The sequence below is a fragment of the Hirundo rustica genome, chromosome 4 (assembly GCF_015227805.2).
Source record: "Hirundo rustica isolate bHirRus1 chromosome 4, bHirRus1.pri.v3, whole genome shotgun sequence".
In the NCBI taxonomy this organism is placed as follows: Eukaryota; Metazoa; Chordata; class Aves; order Passeriformes; family Hirundinidae; genus Hirundo; species Hirundo rustica.
Genome location: NC_053453.1, coordinates 67,614,395 through 67,630,939, shown reverse-complemented (window position 1 = coordinate 67,630,939; position 16,545 = coordinate 67,614,395). Strand labels below are relative to the sequence as shown.

At 47.1% G+C, this 16,545-nt stretch overlaps 1 protein-coding gene across 1 annotated transcript; it reads right to left on the bottom strand.

Moving 5' to 3' along the window:
* Window positions 1–1,594: 1,594 nt before the first annotated feature.
* Window positions 1,595–9,516, bottom strand: LOC120752185 (killer cell lectin-like receptor subfamily F member 1). The gene is made up of 7 exons (XM_040062901.1): window positions 9,431–9,516; window positions 5,664–5,741; window positions 4,500–4,598; window positions 3,402–3,542; window positions 2,873–3,024; window positions 2,311–2,423; window positions 1,595–1,727 (listed from the first exon to the last, which is right to left on the bottom strand). Exons 1-7 carry the CDS (start codon window positions 9,510–9,512, stop codon window positions 1,595–1,597), a joined length of 798 nt encoding a protein of 265 aa, XP_039918835.1. The 5' UTR covers window positions 9,513–9,516.
* Window positions 9,517–16,545: the final 7,029 nt, after the last annotated feature.

The window sequence follows — 16,545 nt, the reverse complement described above, 5'->3', positions numbered from 1 at the left end:
TAAGTACTACAAGTAATTTGAGAGAAGCCAGCATGCAGGAGTTTGTTTTTCTTGTTAAATTCAGCATGGCTCAAGAAAGTTCTGCCAAAAGCCCAGCAATTGTCAACTCCACTTCATGGAGAAGGATGTGCTGGGAGTATCCTGAAGTGAAAATTTCTCAGCAGTGAGAAATTATCCCTCTCTAAAGCATGTCTTATACAGGTATAGAGATTATCTTACTCGTTTCAGATTCCTTTCTTTTCTTTGCTTCTCTTTCTAGAATGAACAAACCAATGCTCTTCTCCCACACGCTGTGCTGAGTTTGGGGGATTTTTGTTGTTTCCTCTTACATAACAGCAGTTTCTCACGTGTCTTGAGCTGCTGATGCTGCGTTCTGTGGGGTAAATCTGTGTTGGGGTTTTTTTTGTTTTTGTTTGAAGGGAAGTCCCTGAGGGTACAGTTCACATTTTAATCTGCAACCCTGAAGTGCTGAACACTAACATTCCCCAGGCATACGCAGGTATGAAAAAACACCTCTGTGAAACTGCAGTTGCCTTTATTTGTGACCATCACAGCAAAGATGAGGTAAAGCAATGTTAGACTTGTTTCTCTTTTTCATTGCTATAAGGACTTAAATACCAGTGGGTGCCATTTTTGTTAGAGCAGCACCTTCAATTCATGACAGTTCTCTGTTTTTGTCAAATATGTTAATCTGATAAAGGCACTAGGTCAGACTGCTCTTAGCATTTTTGTGTTCTAGACCCAGAAATAGCATTTATTCATGACTCTTCAATGCCTAAGTAATACATTTATTGAATGCACTCCCAGGCATTAATTTCACCAGTCTTTGGCTTTGGTACTTCATCATGCCATAAATGTGGTTGGAATTTACAATGTAAAGGGACAAAATAGAGGCTTATTTCCTTGCACTGCAATGTTGTCTTACAGTCCGAGGCCTTTCCCTGGTTAGTCCCTTCAGATTCCAAGGCACAGCACCAGAAGAAGATGGGGACAATCAGCACATTAACCATGATTGTTACAAGTCACTCCATGCCTGGACTGCTCTCTACACCCAGTAGCTGTGCATCAGCTTTGGATAAGACACTGTCCAATAAATGCGTTTTTTTCCAGCCCTCAAGTGGCTTCTGTGAGTCACAATTAGACCCCAAGGGAAAAAAAAAACCAAAACACCAAACCTACAAACTTCAGAAAATTCATCCTGAATCCCAAATCAGAAGTCCTCAGCTCAGCAGCTGTCTGTGTGCAGGGGTGACAGCAGTGGGCCCAGCACACCCTTCATCCCCCACAGAGGCCATAATTCCTGCACATCCCAGAGTTCACGTGCACAGTGCTCCTCCTCATGAGTATCTCTTCTCCTCTGACCTTCCCTGAGGCAGCTGGTGCCAAAATCTGTTGTTGTGAAGGCTCAGCACCCCAAAATCCTTGCGTGACAGCTTGCAGCCGTGTTGCAGGACCTGTCTTCTGACTTCTTAGGGAGCACAGCAAAATGCAAATTTCCCTGCAAGTCTGGTAAAAATTATTTACATCATAAGTTGGTTTGTCTGTAAAATGGGTCTTCTGATGAGAAACTCTGCCTGTTGTCTGGAAATGTGGCTCAGAGCACCAGCAAAGTTGCGTTCTTCTTGCAGATCCACTCCTTTAACGTCTGGCAGTTATCTGCCTGGATCACGTTTTTCCTTCTGTAAACAGCACAGTTCTTGTCAGCCGTGATGCTTTTTAGAGCTGTCCTGCTGAGAGACCGAAAGGAATGCAATTGTCAGCTTTTAAACTCGGCACTGGTTAAAAATCCTGGTGGTGCTCTCGGTGAGGGGGGTGGATGGTGCCCCCTCAACCTCCCCCTTGAAGCACAGCAGCTGTGCAGAGGTGGGTTGGGCACCCCCAGCAGGGGCTGCCGGCTTCTGAGGGATGGATGCTTGGGATTATTCGTGTTACAAGGATAAATATCCTCCCCATGCAGCCACAGCGCTTGAAGAAAGCTGCACAGAGCCCAGCCAATGCTACGTGGCAGGCAGCGCGTGGTCCGTAAGGTGAGAGTTGGCAGGGGTTTCAGCAGAAGGGTGTAGTAATATCTCTGCATTGATAAATACATGAGCCGTGGCTGTGATTGGTCCTGGAGGCAGAAATCAGTTTCCAAAAGTGCCCAGCAGGAACCTGTTGACCTGGAACTGGCCATGAAATAGACTCTGAGTACGTACCTGAGGCTGCAGGGGGTAGATCTGTGCTTTGGGTAATTAGTTCAGAGTTGTATTTCCAAGCAGAGATACAACACTTTGCTTTTCCCAAAGATATCCTCCCCCCACAAATCATCACCTCATTTCTTTAACTCTGTGATCTCCCACTGAACTCCATGTTTTCTCCATGTCTTCGCTGTCCAAGCCAATCCAGATATATTTGGTATCTTTGTCTTTGTTGTCTATAAATTCCTGTGGAATGAGTAGAAGGATGTTACCTGACAGAAGAGCTGTCCTGCTCTGCCCAGGTCACCGTGCTGCCTCACGCACAACTTTTACTTCCTCTCAAAGAGCAAGGACAGCGATGCAGCCACGGCAGAGCAGGCCCTTTCATCAGCCCATGCATGTGACCGGCCTCCTCTCTTCCCACAGCCAAACAGAAATGAGTGGAAAGTCCCCAGCATTTCCTCCTCCCAGTCAAAACTACTCTGACTTCCACACTTGGCACGTCTTGTGCTTCTCCTCTTCGGCTCTGCTCTGCTGACGTTCCCAAAGCCAGCTCTTGTGCAGGGAGAGTCAGATGCTTTCCCTGATAGGGCTCTCGCTCGTCTGTGTGTACTCTTGACATCCAGGCCCTTCTCTCTCGGAGAAATGTTTGGCTGAGGCCTGTCACGTGCTATTAGGGCTGCTGCAAGACTCACCATCTCAATTTCATCCTCAATGACAAGCAGCTGGGATTTCCTGGCCAGGCAGTTTTTCTGGCTGTCCTCCCAGCTCCTGGCCTCCTCGGAGAAGAAGTAACATCTGCCCCTGTGCAGCTGCCACCCGGGGGGACACAGCTCACATGTTGTGCCTGTGGGTGGGCAGGAGGAACCTTTAGCTCCTACAATGGATTGAATCCGTCTCCCCTTCCCCCCCCATTTGTGAACCATCATCTGGAAAGTGTTCTCCGGTACAAGAGGAGGATGTAGGGCATTTCTGACAGCAGCTCCTGGCAGAAAGAAATATAATGGAAATACTGGGAACTTTATACCAAAAGAGGAGCAAGACGATAGTGATTAAAATATTAGTATAGATCTTGTTATCACTGCTCTGCAGGAACACCGTGCTTCCTGGGTAGCAGGAAGTGAGTTCCCATAAAACTGCAGGGTGTCAGAGAAATGGGAACAGAGACATCAGGACTGTGCACATCACGCATCCTCTGTACTGGACAGGACTAACGTGTCTCACCCTGTCCATCTTCACACAGCTCCTCCATGAGCCATTTCTGGAACGCTGCTGAGATGGTCCTCTCTGAAGAAATGTCACTGCTGGTGTTGTTCAGACCATGCTGGGGCAAACTTTCTGATTTTCCTGCTCTGGCCTTCGAAACTTGAACAGCCCAAAGTCAGAAGAATAAGAGAGAGAGGTCATGGTTAACAACAAGGATAAGGAAACGCAGTCTTTGTACCCAGAGCTGAACTGTGAATGTGAGGATGTTTCTGTGTACATTGCCTAGTACAGAAAAAGTTATTAGCAAACTCAGTGAGTAAAGCTCAGTGAGCAAAGCCCTCCTGAGAAGATGTTCATGGAATGGCCTGGCTTGGAAAGACTTTAAAGATCATTTAATTACAAACCCCTGCCATGAGCAGGGACACCTGCCATGATCCCAGGTTGCTCAGAGCCCCATCCAACCTGGCCTTGGACACTTCAAGGGGCAGCCACAGCTTCTCTGGGTAACCTGTGCCAGGGCCTCTGCCTTCTCAGTGTCACAGCTACAGCTGGTCTGTAAGCTGCACAGATAAATTTGGCCATAACACACCCCACTTCCCAGCCTGGCTCATTAAAGAGCAGAAGCTAACGAGTCCCCGGGTGAGGCAACGATAGGTTGGGTTCAGACTCCAACAGGGGACCCCAGCCAGTCCCATTCAGTCCTGAATGCAGACGTATCGTTGGCCAGTGAGCTGGGCGGTGCTGAGACCTCGACCAATCAGGTGTTTAGCAGGGGAATTTGGAACCCCCCATAAAAGGGGGCATCCATGAATAACGGTTGGCGGCTGTCGCGTGATCTCGGCGTGTTCAATCGTGTGCCCGTCTCCAAATTTGTGACCAAATGCAACATCATGGGGAAGAATTCCTTCCACACATCCAATCTAAACCTCCTCTCTCTCACTGTGACGCCATTCCCCCTTATCCTGTCACTCCCTGGTCAATAACCTCTCATTTCCTGTATTTGCGTATAAGTTGACGGCTTTTAGTACAACACTAAGGGAATTTTTCTCTCAGCTCTTTCAGAGCTTTAACCGTGTCTGCAGTGAAGGGATGAAGCAGGAGGTAGGATCTACTCACATTGCCTGGCTTGTATGGCCACGACTCCCAGTAGGATGAGCACAAGGACTGCCAGGACCAGCGCCACGTAGAACCAGGCTGAGCACCTGTGCTGGCAGCCTGGTGAGAGGCAGGAGGAAGAACAGCTTAAGGTCCTGGCACTCTTAAAATTAACACTGGGGAAACAACAGAGAAATCATCTGCCTAAAATCAGTCTGCTGTCAGGGGGATGCGGTGGCATTTTACATATTAAAAATCTGCATCCATTTTGCATACATGGAAGTGAAATCAAAATATTTGGTCACATAGAGCAAGTGATTGTCAACCATTAAGAATTTGCCTTTTCTCCTTTAACTTATTTTTCTCAAGCATTGCCTCCTCCCACCTATCCCCGCACACCCTGCAGGACCTTGCAGAGGAATTTAGGGAAAGTATCAAGGATGGGCTGTGGTGTCAGGGGTGGGCTGTGGGTGTTCCTCCTCTCCGCTCCTGCAGCGCAAAGATAACTTCCCTAAATGCACAGGAAAAAATGCCCCATACTAACACCCCCTGGCACAGGGAAGTGCATCAAAGCAAGCATCTCTCCAGCTGCTTGGCATTCATCCTGCATCAGAGGGAAACAAGCAGGAAGCGGCAAAACCTGAGGAAATTTGGGGTTAAGGTGCCAGTTCCGCGAGACACAGACTTGAACTTTCACAACCTCTGTTTCACTGGCCTTGCCTGTGTGAGACGAGCAGCTGCTCCATCCTCTGGCTGCCTGACCTCTCTGCTGCAATGTTCCCTTTCCCTGGCAGGCAGGTCCCTCAGCACAGCAAGGGTAACGATGGCCAGGGCACTAATGAGACCTGGGCATTACTGTGCTTCCAAAGCCAAATGCACCCCCCGGACTCTTCCTCCACGAGGGTCCTAAAAACCCATGGAATTTTACTTTGCTTTACTACGTATTCCATGTAGGGCACAAAGGCATTTGTAGAAATTATTTTTAAAACATCTCTCAATATTATTTTTAGAAGGAAAGTGTAAAATCTGAGGACCCGGGGGAAAAAAAAAAGAAGCAGCAGATGAAATGATAGATCAGCCCTTCATTGAGAGGGTGTACATGTATGATTGTGATAACAGGTTTCACTGTTGGGCAATAGGAAAAACTACATCTATAGTTAGTAACCAAACAAAACTGCACGGTACCAGCGGCGGAAGTCTCTGCTCTGCTGTTCCCTTGGGGCTGGGGCTTCACGTGCAGCTCAGCGTATGTGATCGTGTTTCCTGTAAGGAGAGGGCAACGCTGACATTTGTGGCTGTGCAAATCACCAAGTGGAGGAACAATAAAGGCTGAGCCCGTATGAAAAGGGGTGTGTGTTTCCAGGGCTGCTTGTTCAGCGTTTTCCTTTCCCTAGGCAACGACAGGAAAGATGATGACTTACCACTTCCTCCTGCTGTCAGGCAGGAAAAGCCTCCTCTGTCAGCTTTGAGCTGTCGGGAGCCGTGTGGCTGGAGCAGGAGCCACACAAACAGGCTGAAGGATGAGAAAGACCTGGATCCTATCCATGGCAAGCATCCCATCTGTTGCTAAGCCATCTCAGAAGGTACCACAGAGGCTGGAGGGCCACCAGACCCATGACTGCTTTGTGGGACGGAGAGATGCCAAAAGGAAAACCAGCGCTCAGAGAAATGCTGCTGCAGCAAGGTAATTCCTGGGGGCATTCCTGGCTTGTGAGTGTTTATCCCAGGATATTTCAGGTGGTGCCTGTAGCAGCAGAGGAATGGACCTGATTTTTCCAAAAGCACGTTGCCGAAACAAAACCAAAAAGGGCGTTAAAATCTCACGTTGTGGGTTAAAGGCACGTAGATTCTTTCTGAACATGTTTTCAGTATCATTTACCTGGGCATTTTGCAGAGCTACTGGTTAGTGTTATGGAAGATGTTTGGACCTTTGGGACAGTGCTTTTGCCTCCATAAATGGAGAGATTTTATCCATCTGTATCGAGAATAAGCTTCTGTGCTACCACCCTAGTTTGTGACCACTGGGGCTTTTAAAAAGAAGTGTTGTATTAAATTTCACTGATCAGGGAAAAACTTGGTAGAAGAAGAGGGTCTCATTAGGTTAAAATGAAGTAGCATTTAGTATGAGAACTGCTGAAGAGTGGAGAAGTTTTACAGTAGAAAAAAACACTGAGAACCTGATTGGTAAATAAGGGTTATCCACATAGGGGACACAGTCTGTGCTTTAGAGAATCTGACCTAATACACTTGGTTGTTGGTTTTATTTCAATTTTTTAGTTTAATGAACTACAGAAAATATGTAAATTAGATGCAGTTGTTCTCAAATCAAATGCCCTAAAAGCTTTTCTTCTTAGAATGTAAATAATTTCCCAAAACCACTCACAACTTCTAAACTTCTAAATTCACTAGCCCTGTAAATGGAGGTACTTCTAAAATAAGTACTTTAAACATTCTGCTATTATTACTAAGTAATTTGTCTCTCAAATGAACATTTATCCTTTTAAAGAATATTTCTAAGTCTGTAAGAAAAAGAATTATCCATGCAAGCCAGATAATTAATAAAGTTTGTCCTTCTATTACAGTGTGTATGGGCACATGATTATTTGAATGTGAAGTCCTCAGAAGTCAGCAGGGGGTTTTAAATTACCACATAACCTTAATTCTGCCGGATGCTTCCGCACCCTCGCCTAATTCAACAACAAGGTGGAGATCTCTGTCAGTCGCTAAAACTGAAATTTCACTTCACGTGCCTGTTGTCAGGTGCAGCAAAACATCTCTGTTTATTGGAAGCTTCTGCTTGGTGAACGTGGCAGAGAGTGCTCCTGGGGGGTTGTCCATTAGGGAATGTTGTGTCCAGCTATGGGCAGCACATCCAGGGGTCTGGGGGAAGCTGGAGAGGCTCCAGGTCGACCTGGTCAACAACCCAGAGGTTGTCAGGAGGGGAACAAAAAGTTAAGGCCACAACCAATAGAAAGCTTCTTGTGGGTTAGTTTGGTGATGGACTTGAATTCTCCTTGTTTTGTTCTTCTTCCAGGGAGGGTTCTGTGTAGCCACTCACGATTCATAATCAGGCAACTCTCAAATTATCCGTGAGGGAATTGGACCACAAAAACTGCCAGAGTCTTTAGCTGGAAAATGGATTTCCAGGTGTATTGATCCTTGCTGAGATTTGGGAACACTTTTATTTTTGAACACCTGCTTTGAAGCACGTGCACAGTAGCAGCACCTGCACCTACCAAAGCCTGTGCGCAGATAATGCCATTGCTAAATCCTCCTCAACACTGGCAGAGCATCCAAGAATCCCCTCGCCCTTGTTATTCTGGGCACCCGAGCAACAGCTGAAGTCCAACTGTAAGTCCAAGCCCAATCAAACGAAATGAATTTGAGTATAACCAGACGTAAGAGTGGGGAAGGTGAGACTGGGAGCTATAGATAGTGAAGAAAAGATTAGTTAGGAGATTTTTGTCTCTGTATAATTGAGACAGCATAACCAAGACTTGTAGAAATACTGGGTGGATCTCTGGTGCCTGTTTTTTAAAGGAGAAGGAAGCGCTGGAATATGAAAGGAAGAACATCCACAAAAATGATTAGCATTTTTGAGAAGTTAAATATTTAAAGGGAAAAGGGCATTGAGAAATCACTTAATTACCATGGCCAGTAACTTCACATGAGAAAATAGCAAGAGGTAAAATCAGTTACTAAGGGCCGTCCACATTTTAACGATAAATTTCATTGGAACTGGCCTGTCAAAAATCGAGCTTTTCCTTCAGGCAGCATGATCAAGGATTAGTTTTGGATGCCTTCTAATCAAGATTCGGTGTCTGTCTCCCTTCACAAATAAGTTTTATCACTTCGGACACTGGGTAAAATTCCAGGCAAGCCTTCTTTGTGTTGCACAGGTTACAGCAGTGCAAACAACATCCATGGGCGCACGAACACACAGTCTAAGGTAGTATTTTATGTCATACGTATAATAAAGGGAACTCATTTTTATCTTTTGGATACCAGTCTTGTAAAAATATATAAAAGGTATTGGTTGTTTTCTGTCATTTAAGTGCTTGTAATCAGAGCATCATCATCACTGTTAATCTCTGTTGTAAGTAGGAAATCTGAAAAAGCTCATTAAACAATGTTGTTTCCTTAAGGGATTAAATGCATTAATGAAAGCATGAAAATATCCTTATTCTGATGCCACAAGCATTTTCTATTTGCTCATAATAAGCTGTCATTCATATTAGATATGATCCAGAATTTTGTCCAAATGCTTTCATGAATGAATTACTTTTTTTTTTTCCCCCCAAGCAGTAGAAATGTCACTTCTTCAGAAAATCTTGTTCAAATCCTCTCCTTACCCTGGGCATTGGCTCAATCCTTTGGGGTTTTTTTACAAATATATGAAGTGATCACAGATTGATAATTTGGTGGTGGAAAATCACCACTGGAAAATTAAAGAGAAAAAGCAGGAATCTTTTAGGGGACATTCAGTACTTCCTTCAGTGGCAGTGACTGCATTTTTGACTGCTACTAGTTTCCTGATTTACCTGTTAATTTTCTGCTCCTTTTCCATGAACAAAAACGTTGCTCTGACTTGTGGTCTAGGTAGTAATTCAGTGGAGCATTGATTTGATCATGTTACTAATTTAAAAAGAAATCCTATGCTCATTATTCAGCCAATGAACACTTTTTCTTTCTCATTCTATTACTCAAAGCCTGGCAGCAGACCCGAGCTGCTGCTCCTTGGTGGTTCTGATTTGGGAGCAGCTTGGCTGATTTGTACTCTGAGGATCTCGCCCACTATTCCAACTTCTTGCCCTTCCCCTGCAGCATCTTATGGCATTCTTCTAGACTCCCCCAAGAATCGTTCAATTCATTCAGTTTAGAATGTGAGAGAGAAAGAGAGAGAGAGAGCGAGAGCACAAGAGAGCAAACGGTGCGTGCCCAAGATGTTTTACCTGGGTTTGATGTCGCTGGAGGGGCGCGTGGCCTTTCCCTCGGCAGCATCGCCACGGCGGCGTAGGTGACATCCCCTGCCATCCGCGAGCCTGTCCCTCGGAGCTATGGAAAGAGCGGCTTTGACACAGTCATTTGCATCCTGTCTCAGCTCTGCCTGCCTCCAGAGCACTCACATGCCGCGCTATGGCTCTGAGGAAGGCTGAGAAACACAAGAAAGGAAGTCACTAAGTTACTTCTTTCAGTGCGGCTTCAAAGCCTGTTTTCAGCCCCCATTCTGTCTCGTCTTGCCCTTCAGAATACAGGAGAAAATGAAGATTAAAACCCATCATTTCCACTAATATATGAGAAAAATTCTTGTTGGTCAAAGCAGAGGGAATTCCCTAAGGAATGCCCAAAAATGGACTTACACAGGTATGAAAGGTTTGGTGGTTCTCATGAGAACAGAGAGCACAATTTGTGCAGAGGCTGTTTTGTGCTCCTGTGCGTGATCTTACACGGCCTATCCACCTGAAAGAAAGATAAACAAGAAGCACAAGTATCAGCATAAGATGGTTTGGGGTTAATGTAACTGCAACCACACCGCTTCAAAAATGGAACTCAAATTCTAACCCGCTCCACCCACGAAGTATTTTAATGGTTTAACTGTAATGGCTGAATTTAGGTGATATTGATGGCACACTAACATGTATGCAAAATAAAATTTGAAAAAATACGATCAATGCTTTTCACAAGAATGTTTCCTTTACTGTAGTTACAAGGAGCTGCTGTCCCTACATTGCTTGAACTATTCCCTGCTTGAGCCAACAGCTCCACAGATGGAAAGCCTGAGTTGCCCTTATTACCTCAAATTCCTTTTTCATTACCCACGTGTTTGCTGCAGGGTACTTTGATGACAGTGTTTTTGTCCTCTATTTCTGGTCAGGGGGAAGCCAAACAGATTTTAATTGAAACACAAGCATCTTCGAAAACCTAAAAATACATTTACAACACTCAGGCATGGAGTCCTGTGCACGACATTTCCTGCTGAGAGCTATTCTCTTGGGTTTGTGCCTTATTTCCACTTAGGAAATTCTCTCCAAGTTCAACACAGAAAAGGTCTGAAATCCTACATGGGTATATTGAAAATAATGTTTATACAGGCTGTTTGCAGGTTTTTATTCCATTCAAAGGCACCTGAAAAAAAACAAAGTTTGGGGCTGTGATCTTATATTGCTGATCTTTTCCCTTATGATGTTAAACGCTGGTAATGGTGTTAAGTTGTTAAGTGCAGAAACAAAAAAGTTTGGGGGGGAAGGAAAAAAAAGAACCTTTGATAGTCACGGAACAGATTAGTCAGAAGTGTCCGAATATGATTTATAAGCAACGTATCGAAATCATTATGGGGTTATTATCTGATGATAAACAATATATCGATACTGTGAGCTGGAGGCTGATAAGGTTTGTTTCACAGACACCTACATAGCAGCCATATCACCAGGCCTCACATGAAATAGAATTTTGTCCTCTGAATCAGTTTTCCCCTGAACTTCTCAGCATCCTTTACAGCAGAATAGTTAGGCTCTGAAATGGAAAAAAAAAAAAACCAAACCCCAACCCTGAACCAAGCCAAATTTCCTTATTTGGGTCGGGTTTTTGGTTTTTTTTTTTAACTTTGGGCCATAAAGGAGAGTTAGAGGGCCTAACAGGTTGTTTGAACTCTCAGTGTCTTTCCACCGCTGCACACCCACTTCAGCAGTCGTTTCTCACATGACTGCCTTCTAAAGCAGTCACAAACATCCAGAGACAACAATGTACAGTCTCAAGGCTGCTTCCTCTCATCCTGTCCCTTCTTCCCTGGGAGCAGAGCCTGACATCCCCTGGCTGCCCCTCCTGTCAGGGAGTTGTGCAGAGCCAGAAGGTTCCCCCTGAGCCTCCTTTGCTCCAGGCTGAGCCCCACAGCTCCCTCAGCTGCTTCTTCACAAGCTGTAATCTGGGTTGTTTAATTTATCCCACGAGCCACCTTCATCTCGTGTCTTTTGGGTTCTCCAGGTAGAGCCTTGCCTCAGCCTCTTCTTTCCTCCCAGGAAATGAATCTGGATTAATATGCAGAGCTTAGAGAACCCCTAAAATACCAGGGGCTGTGTACCTAACATCCATATGTCTGGGGAGGGGCGAGCGGTGTTCTAGCCTTGAATTTTCAGGCTTTTTGGCAGAACATGGAGATATCTGAGGGCCCAGACGCTCTTGCAGCACCTGCAAGGAAAGATGGTGGGATTGTTGTGTAGGATTTCTCTGCACATCATGGAGAGCTTGAGCCCCTGGAGCTCCAGGGACACGGTGGGGGTAGGCAAAGGGACGCGAGCTCACGTCATTCCCCATCCTGACGTGCTCCTGGGTGCACAAAGACTCCCCCCTTCCACCTGCCAAGCCTGAGTAATGTCACTGAGTGATGCTCTGGTGTTAGCACCGTTACCAGCGATGCGCAAAACAAACGCGGTGGCAGCTGCAGGTGCCACCCCTTCTTGTGGGTGTGACAGCACCTTCATTGCGTGTGGACGCAAAGGCAGACCGAAAACAGCGACGTGGGCTGCAAAGCAGAATCCAGCAAAGCAGAATCCAGCAAAGCAGAACCCGGCAGAGCAGAACCCAGCAAAGCAGAACCCGGCAGAGCAGAACCCAGCAGACCAGAACCCAGCAAAGCAGAACCCAGCAGAGCAGAACCCAGCAAAGCAGAACCCAGCAGAGCGGAACCCAGCAAAGCAGAACCCAGCAAAGCAGAACCCAGCAAAGCAGAACCCAGCAGAGCGGAACCCAGCAAAGCAGAACCCAGCAGAGCAGAACCCAGCAAAGCAGAACCCGGCAGAGCAGAACCCAGCAAAGCAGAACCCGGCAGAGCAGAACCCAGCAGAGCAGAACCCAGCAAAGCGGAACCCAGCAAAGCAGAACCCAGCAAAGCAGAACCCGGCAGAGCAGAACCCGGCAGAGCAGAACCCAGCAAAGCGGAACCCAGCAAAGCAGAACCCAGCAAAGCAGAACCCAGCAAAGCAGAACCCAGCAGACCAGAACCCAGCAAAGCAGAACCCAGCAGAGCAGAACCCAGCAAAGCAGAACCCAGCAGAGCGGAACCCAGCAAAGCAGAACCCAGCAGAGCGGAACCCAGCAAAGCAGAACCCAGCAGAGCAGAACCCAGCAGAGCAGAACCCGGCAAAGCGGAACCCAGCAAAGCAGAACCCACCAAAGCAGAACCCAGCAGAGCAGAACCCAGCAGAGCAGAACCCAGCAGAGCAGAACCCGGCAAAGCGGAACCCAGCAAAGCAGAACCCACCAAAGCAGAACCCAGCAGAGCAGAACCCAGCAGAGCAGAACCCAGCAGAGCAGAACCCAGCAGAGCAGAACGCAGCAGAGCAGAACCCAGCAAAGCGGAACCCGGCAGAGCAGAACCCAGCAAAGCAGAACCCGGCAGAGCAGAACCCAGCAAAGCAGAACCCAGCCCCTCCTGCCGCAGAAGAGGCAGCAAAGCCCGGGACTCCAGCTGCCGCATCACGCACTTTTGAAAGGATTTCAACCGCCAGTCCGACAATAAAATGCACTTTGGTGGTTTTTTGCTCCTTTTTTTGGGCAATTTTTTTTTTTTTGGGGGGGGGGGGGGGGTGGGTGGGTTGGGGGTTGGGCTGGTTTGGACCGGTTTGAACTGGTTTGGACCGGTTCGAACTGGTTTGGATCGGTTTGAACTGGTTTAGACCGGTTTGAACCGGTTTGGACCAGTTCGGACCAGTTTGAACTGGTTGGAACCGGTTCGGACCGGTTTGAACTGGTTTAGACCGCTTTGGACCAGTTTGAACTGGTTTGGACCGGTTTAAACTGGTTTGAACCGGTCGGAACCGGTTTGGACCGGTTTGAACTGGTTGGAACCGGTTTGGACCGGTTGGAACCTGTTTGAACTGGTTTGGGCCGGTTTGGGCTGGTTTGAACTGGTTGGAACCGGTTTGGACCGGTTTAGACCGGTTCGGACCGGTTTGAACTGGTTGGAACCAGTTTGGACCGGTTTGAACCGGTTTGAACCAGTTTAGACCAGTTTAGACCGGTTTGAACTGGTTTGGACCGGTTTAAACTGGTTTGAACCGGTCTGGACCGGTTTGAACTGGTTGGAACCGGTTTGGACCGGTTGGAACCAGTTTGAACTGGTTTGGGCCGGTTTGGGCTGGTTTGAACTGGTTGGAACCGGTTTGGACCGGTTTAGACCGGTTCGGACCGGTTTGAACTGGTTGGAACCAGTTTGGACCGGTTTGAACCGGTTTGAACCAGTTTAGACCAGTTTAGACCGGTTTGAACTGGTTTGGACCGGTTTAGACCGGTTTGAACCGGTTTGGACCAGTTTAGACCGGTTTGGACCGGTTTGAACTGGTTCGGACCGGTTTGAACCAGTTTAGACCGGTTTGAACCGGTTTGAACCGGTTCGGACCAGTTTAGACCGGTTTGAACAGGTTCGGACCAGTTTAGACCGGTTTGAACCGGTTTGGACCAGTTTGAACCAGTTTGGACCGGTTTAGACCGGTTTGAACCGGTTTGAAGCAGTTTAGACCGGTTTGAACTGGTTTGGACCAGTTTAGACCAGTTTGGACCGGTTTGGACCAGTTTGAACTGGTTTGAACCGGTTTAGACCAGTTTGGACCGGTTTAGACCAGTTTGAACTGGTTGGAACCGGTTTGAACCGGTTCGGACCGGTTTGAACTGGTTGGAACCGGTTTGGACCAGTTTGAACTGGTTTGGACCAGTTTGAACCAGTTTAGACCGGTTTGGACCGGTTTGAACCAGTTTGGACCGGTTTAGACCGGTTTGAACCGGTTCGGACCAGTTTGGACCGGTTTAGACCGGTTTAGACCGGTTTGAACCGGTTTAGACCGGTTTAGACCGGTTTGAACCGGCTTGGACCAGTTTGAACTGGTTTAGACTGGTTTGGACCGGTTTGAACCAGTTTAGACCGGTTTGAACCGGTTTGGACCAGTTTAGACCGGTTTGAACTGGTTTGGACCAGTTTGAACTGGTTTAGACTGGTTTGGACCGGTTCGAACCAGTTTAGACCGGTTTGAACTGGTTTGGACCAGTTTGGACCGGTTTAGACCAATTTAGACCGGTTTGAACCGGTTTGGACCAGTTTGAACTGGTTTAGACTGGTTTGGACCGGTTTGAACCAGTTTAGACCGGTTTGAACCGGTTTGGACCAGTTTAGACCGGTTTGAACCGGTTTGGACCAGTTTAGACTGGTTTGAACCAGTTTGGACCGGTTTGAACCAGTTTAGACTGGTTAGGACCGGTTCGGACCGGTTTGGACCGATTTGAACCGGTTCGGACCGGTTTGAACCGGTTCGGACCAGTTTGAACTGGTTTGAACCAGTTTAGACCGGTTTGGACCAGTTTAGACCGGTGTGAACCGGTTCGAACCGGTTTGAAGCAGTTTAGACCGGTTTGAACTGGTTTGGACCAGTTTGAACTGGTTTGAACCGGTTTAGACCAGTTCGGACCGGTTTAGACCAGTTTGAACTGGTTGGAACCGGTTTGAACCGGTTCGGACCGGTTTGAACTGGTTGGAACCGGTTTGGACCAGTTTGGACCGGTTTGGACCAGTTTGAACCAGTTTAGACTGGTTTGGACCGGTTTGAACCAGTTTGGACCAGTTTAGACCGGTTTGAACCGGTTCGAACCAGTTTAGACCGGTTTGAACTGGTTTGGACCAGTTTGGACCGGTTTGAACTGGTTTGGACCAGTTTGAACTGGTTTAGACTGGTTCGGACCGGTTTGAACCAGTTTGAACTGGTTTGAACCGGTTTGGACCAGTTTAGACCGGTTTGAACCGGTTCGAACCAGTTTAGACCGGTTTGAACTGGTTTGGACCAGTTTGGACCGGTTTAGACCAGTTTAGACCGGTTTGAACCGGTTTGGACCAGTTTGAACTGGTTTAGACTGGTTTGGACCGGTTTGAACCAGTTTAGACCGGTTTGAACCGGTTTGGACCAGTTTAGACCGGTTTGAACCGCTTTGGACCAGTTTAGACTGGTTTGAACCAGTTTGGACCGGTTTGAACCAGTTTGGACCGGTTTGAACCAGTTTAGACTGGTTAGGACCGGTTCGGACCGGTTTGGACCGGTTTGAACCGGTTTGGACCGGTTCGAACCGGTTCGGACCGGTTTGAACCGGTTTGGACCGGTTTGAACCGGTTCGGACCAGTTTGAACTGGTTTGAACCAGTTTAGACCGGTTTGAACTGGTTCGGACCGGTTTGAACCGGTTTGAACCAGTTTAGACTGGTTTGGACCAGTTTAGACCGGTTTGAACCGGTTTGAACCGGTTCGGACCAGTTTAGACCGGTTTGGACCAGTTTGAACCAGTTTGGACCGGTTTGGACCAGTTTAGACCGGTGTGAACCGGTTCGAACCGGTTTGAAGCAGTTTAGACCGGTTTGAACTGGTTTGGACTGGTTTGAACTGGTTGGAACAGGTTTGGACCAGTTTAGACCGGTTTGAACCGGTTTGGACCGGTTTGAACCAGTTTAGACCGGTTTGAACTGGTTCGGATTGGTTTGAACCGGTTTGAACCGGTTTGGACCGGTTTGAACCGGTTCGGACCAGTTTAGACCTGTTTGGACCGGTTTGGACCAGTTTGAACCAGTTTAGACCGGTTTGAACTGGTTTGGACCAGTTTGGACCGGTTTAGACCGGTTTGAACCAGTTTAGACCGGTTCGGACCAGTTTGAACCAGTTTAGACCGGTTTGAACTGGTTTGGACTGGTTTGAACTGGTTTGAACCGCTTTAGACCTTTTTGAACTGGTTTGAACTGGTTTAGACCAGTTTGAACTGTTTTGGACCGGTTTGAACCGGTTTGAGCTGTGTAAAATCCTAATAAAACAAAGGCAGTGAATCCTGTGGTTATTTCAAGAAGCTCTTAAAAATATTGGCAAGAGCCCACCCACGGAGTATTGGCAGAAATCCGCTCCTCAGTGCATTACCCTCCTGGGCAGTTTAAAACAAACCACTTTTAAAAGTCAGCCACCTGCTAAATGAGCTCTTCAAATGTTACAGCCCTTAGTTTCGCTTGCACTGAATCCCCTTTATATTCTCAAATCAGTTTTTGAAAGTCT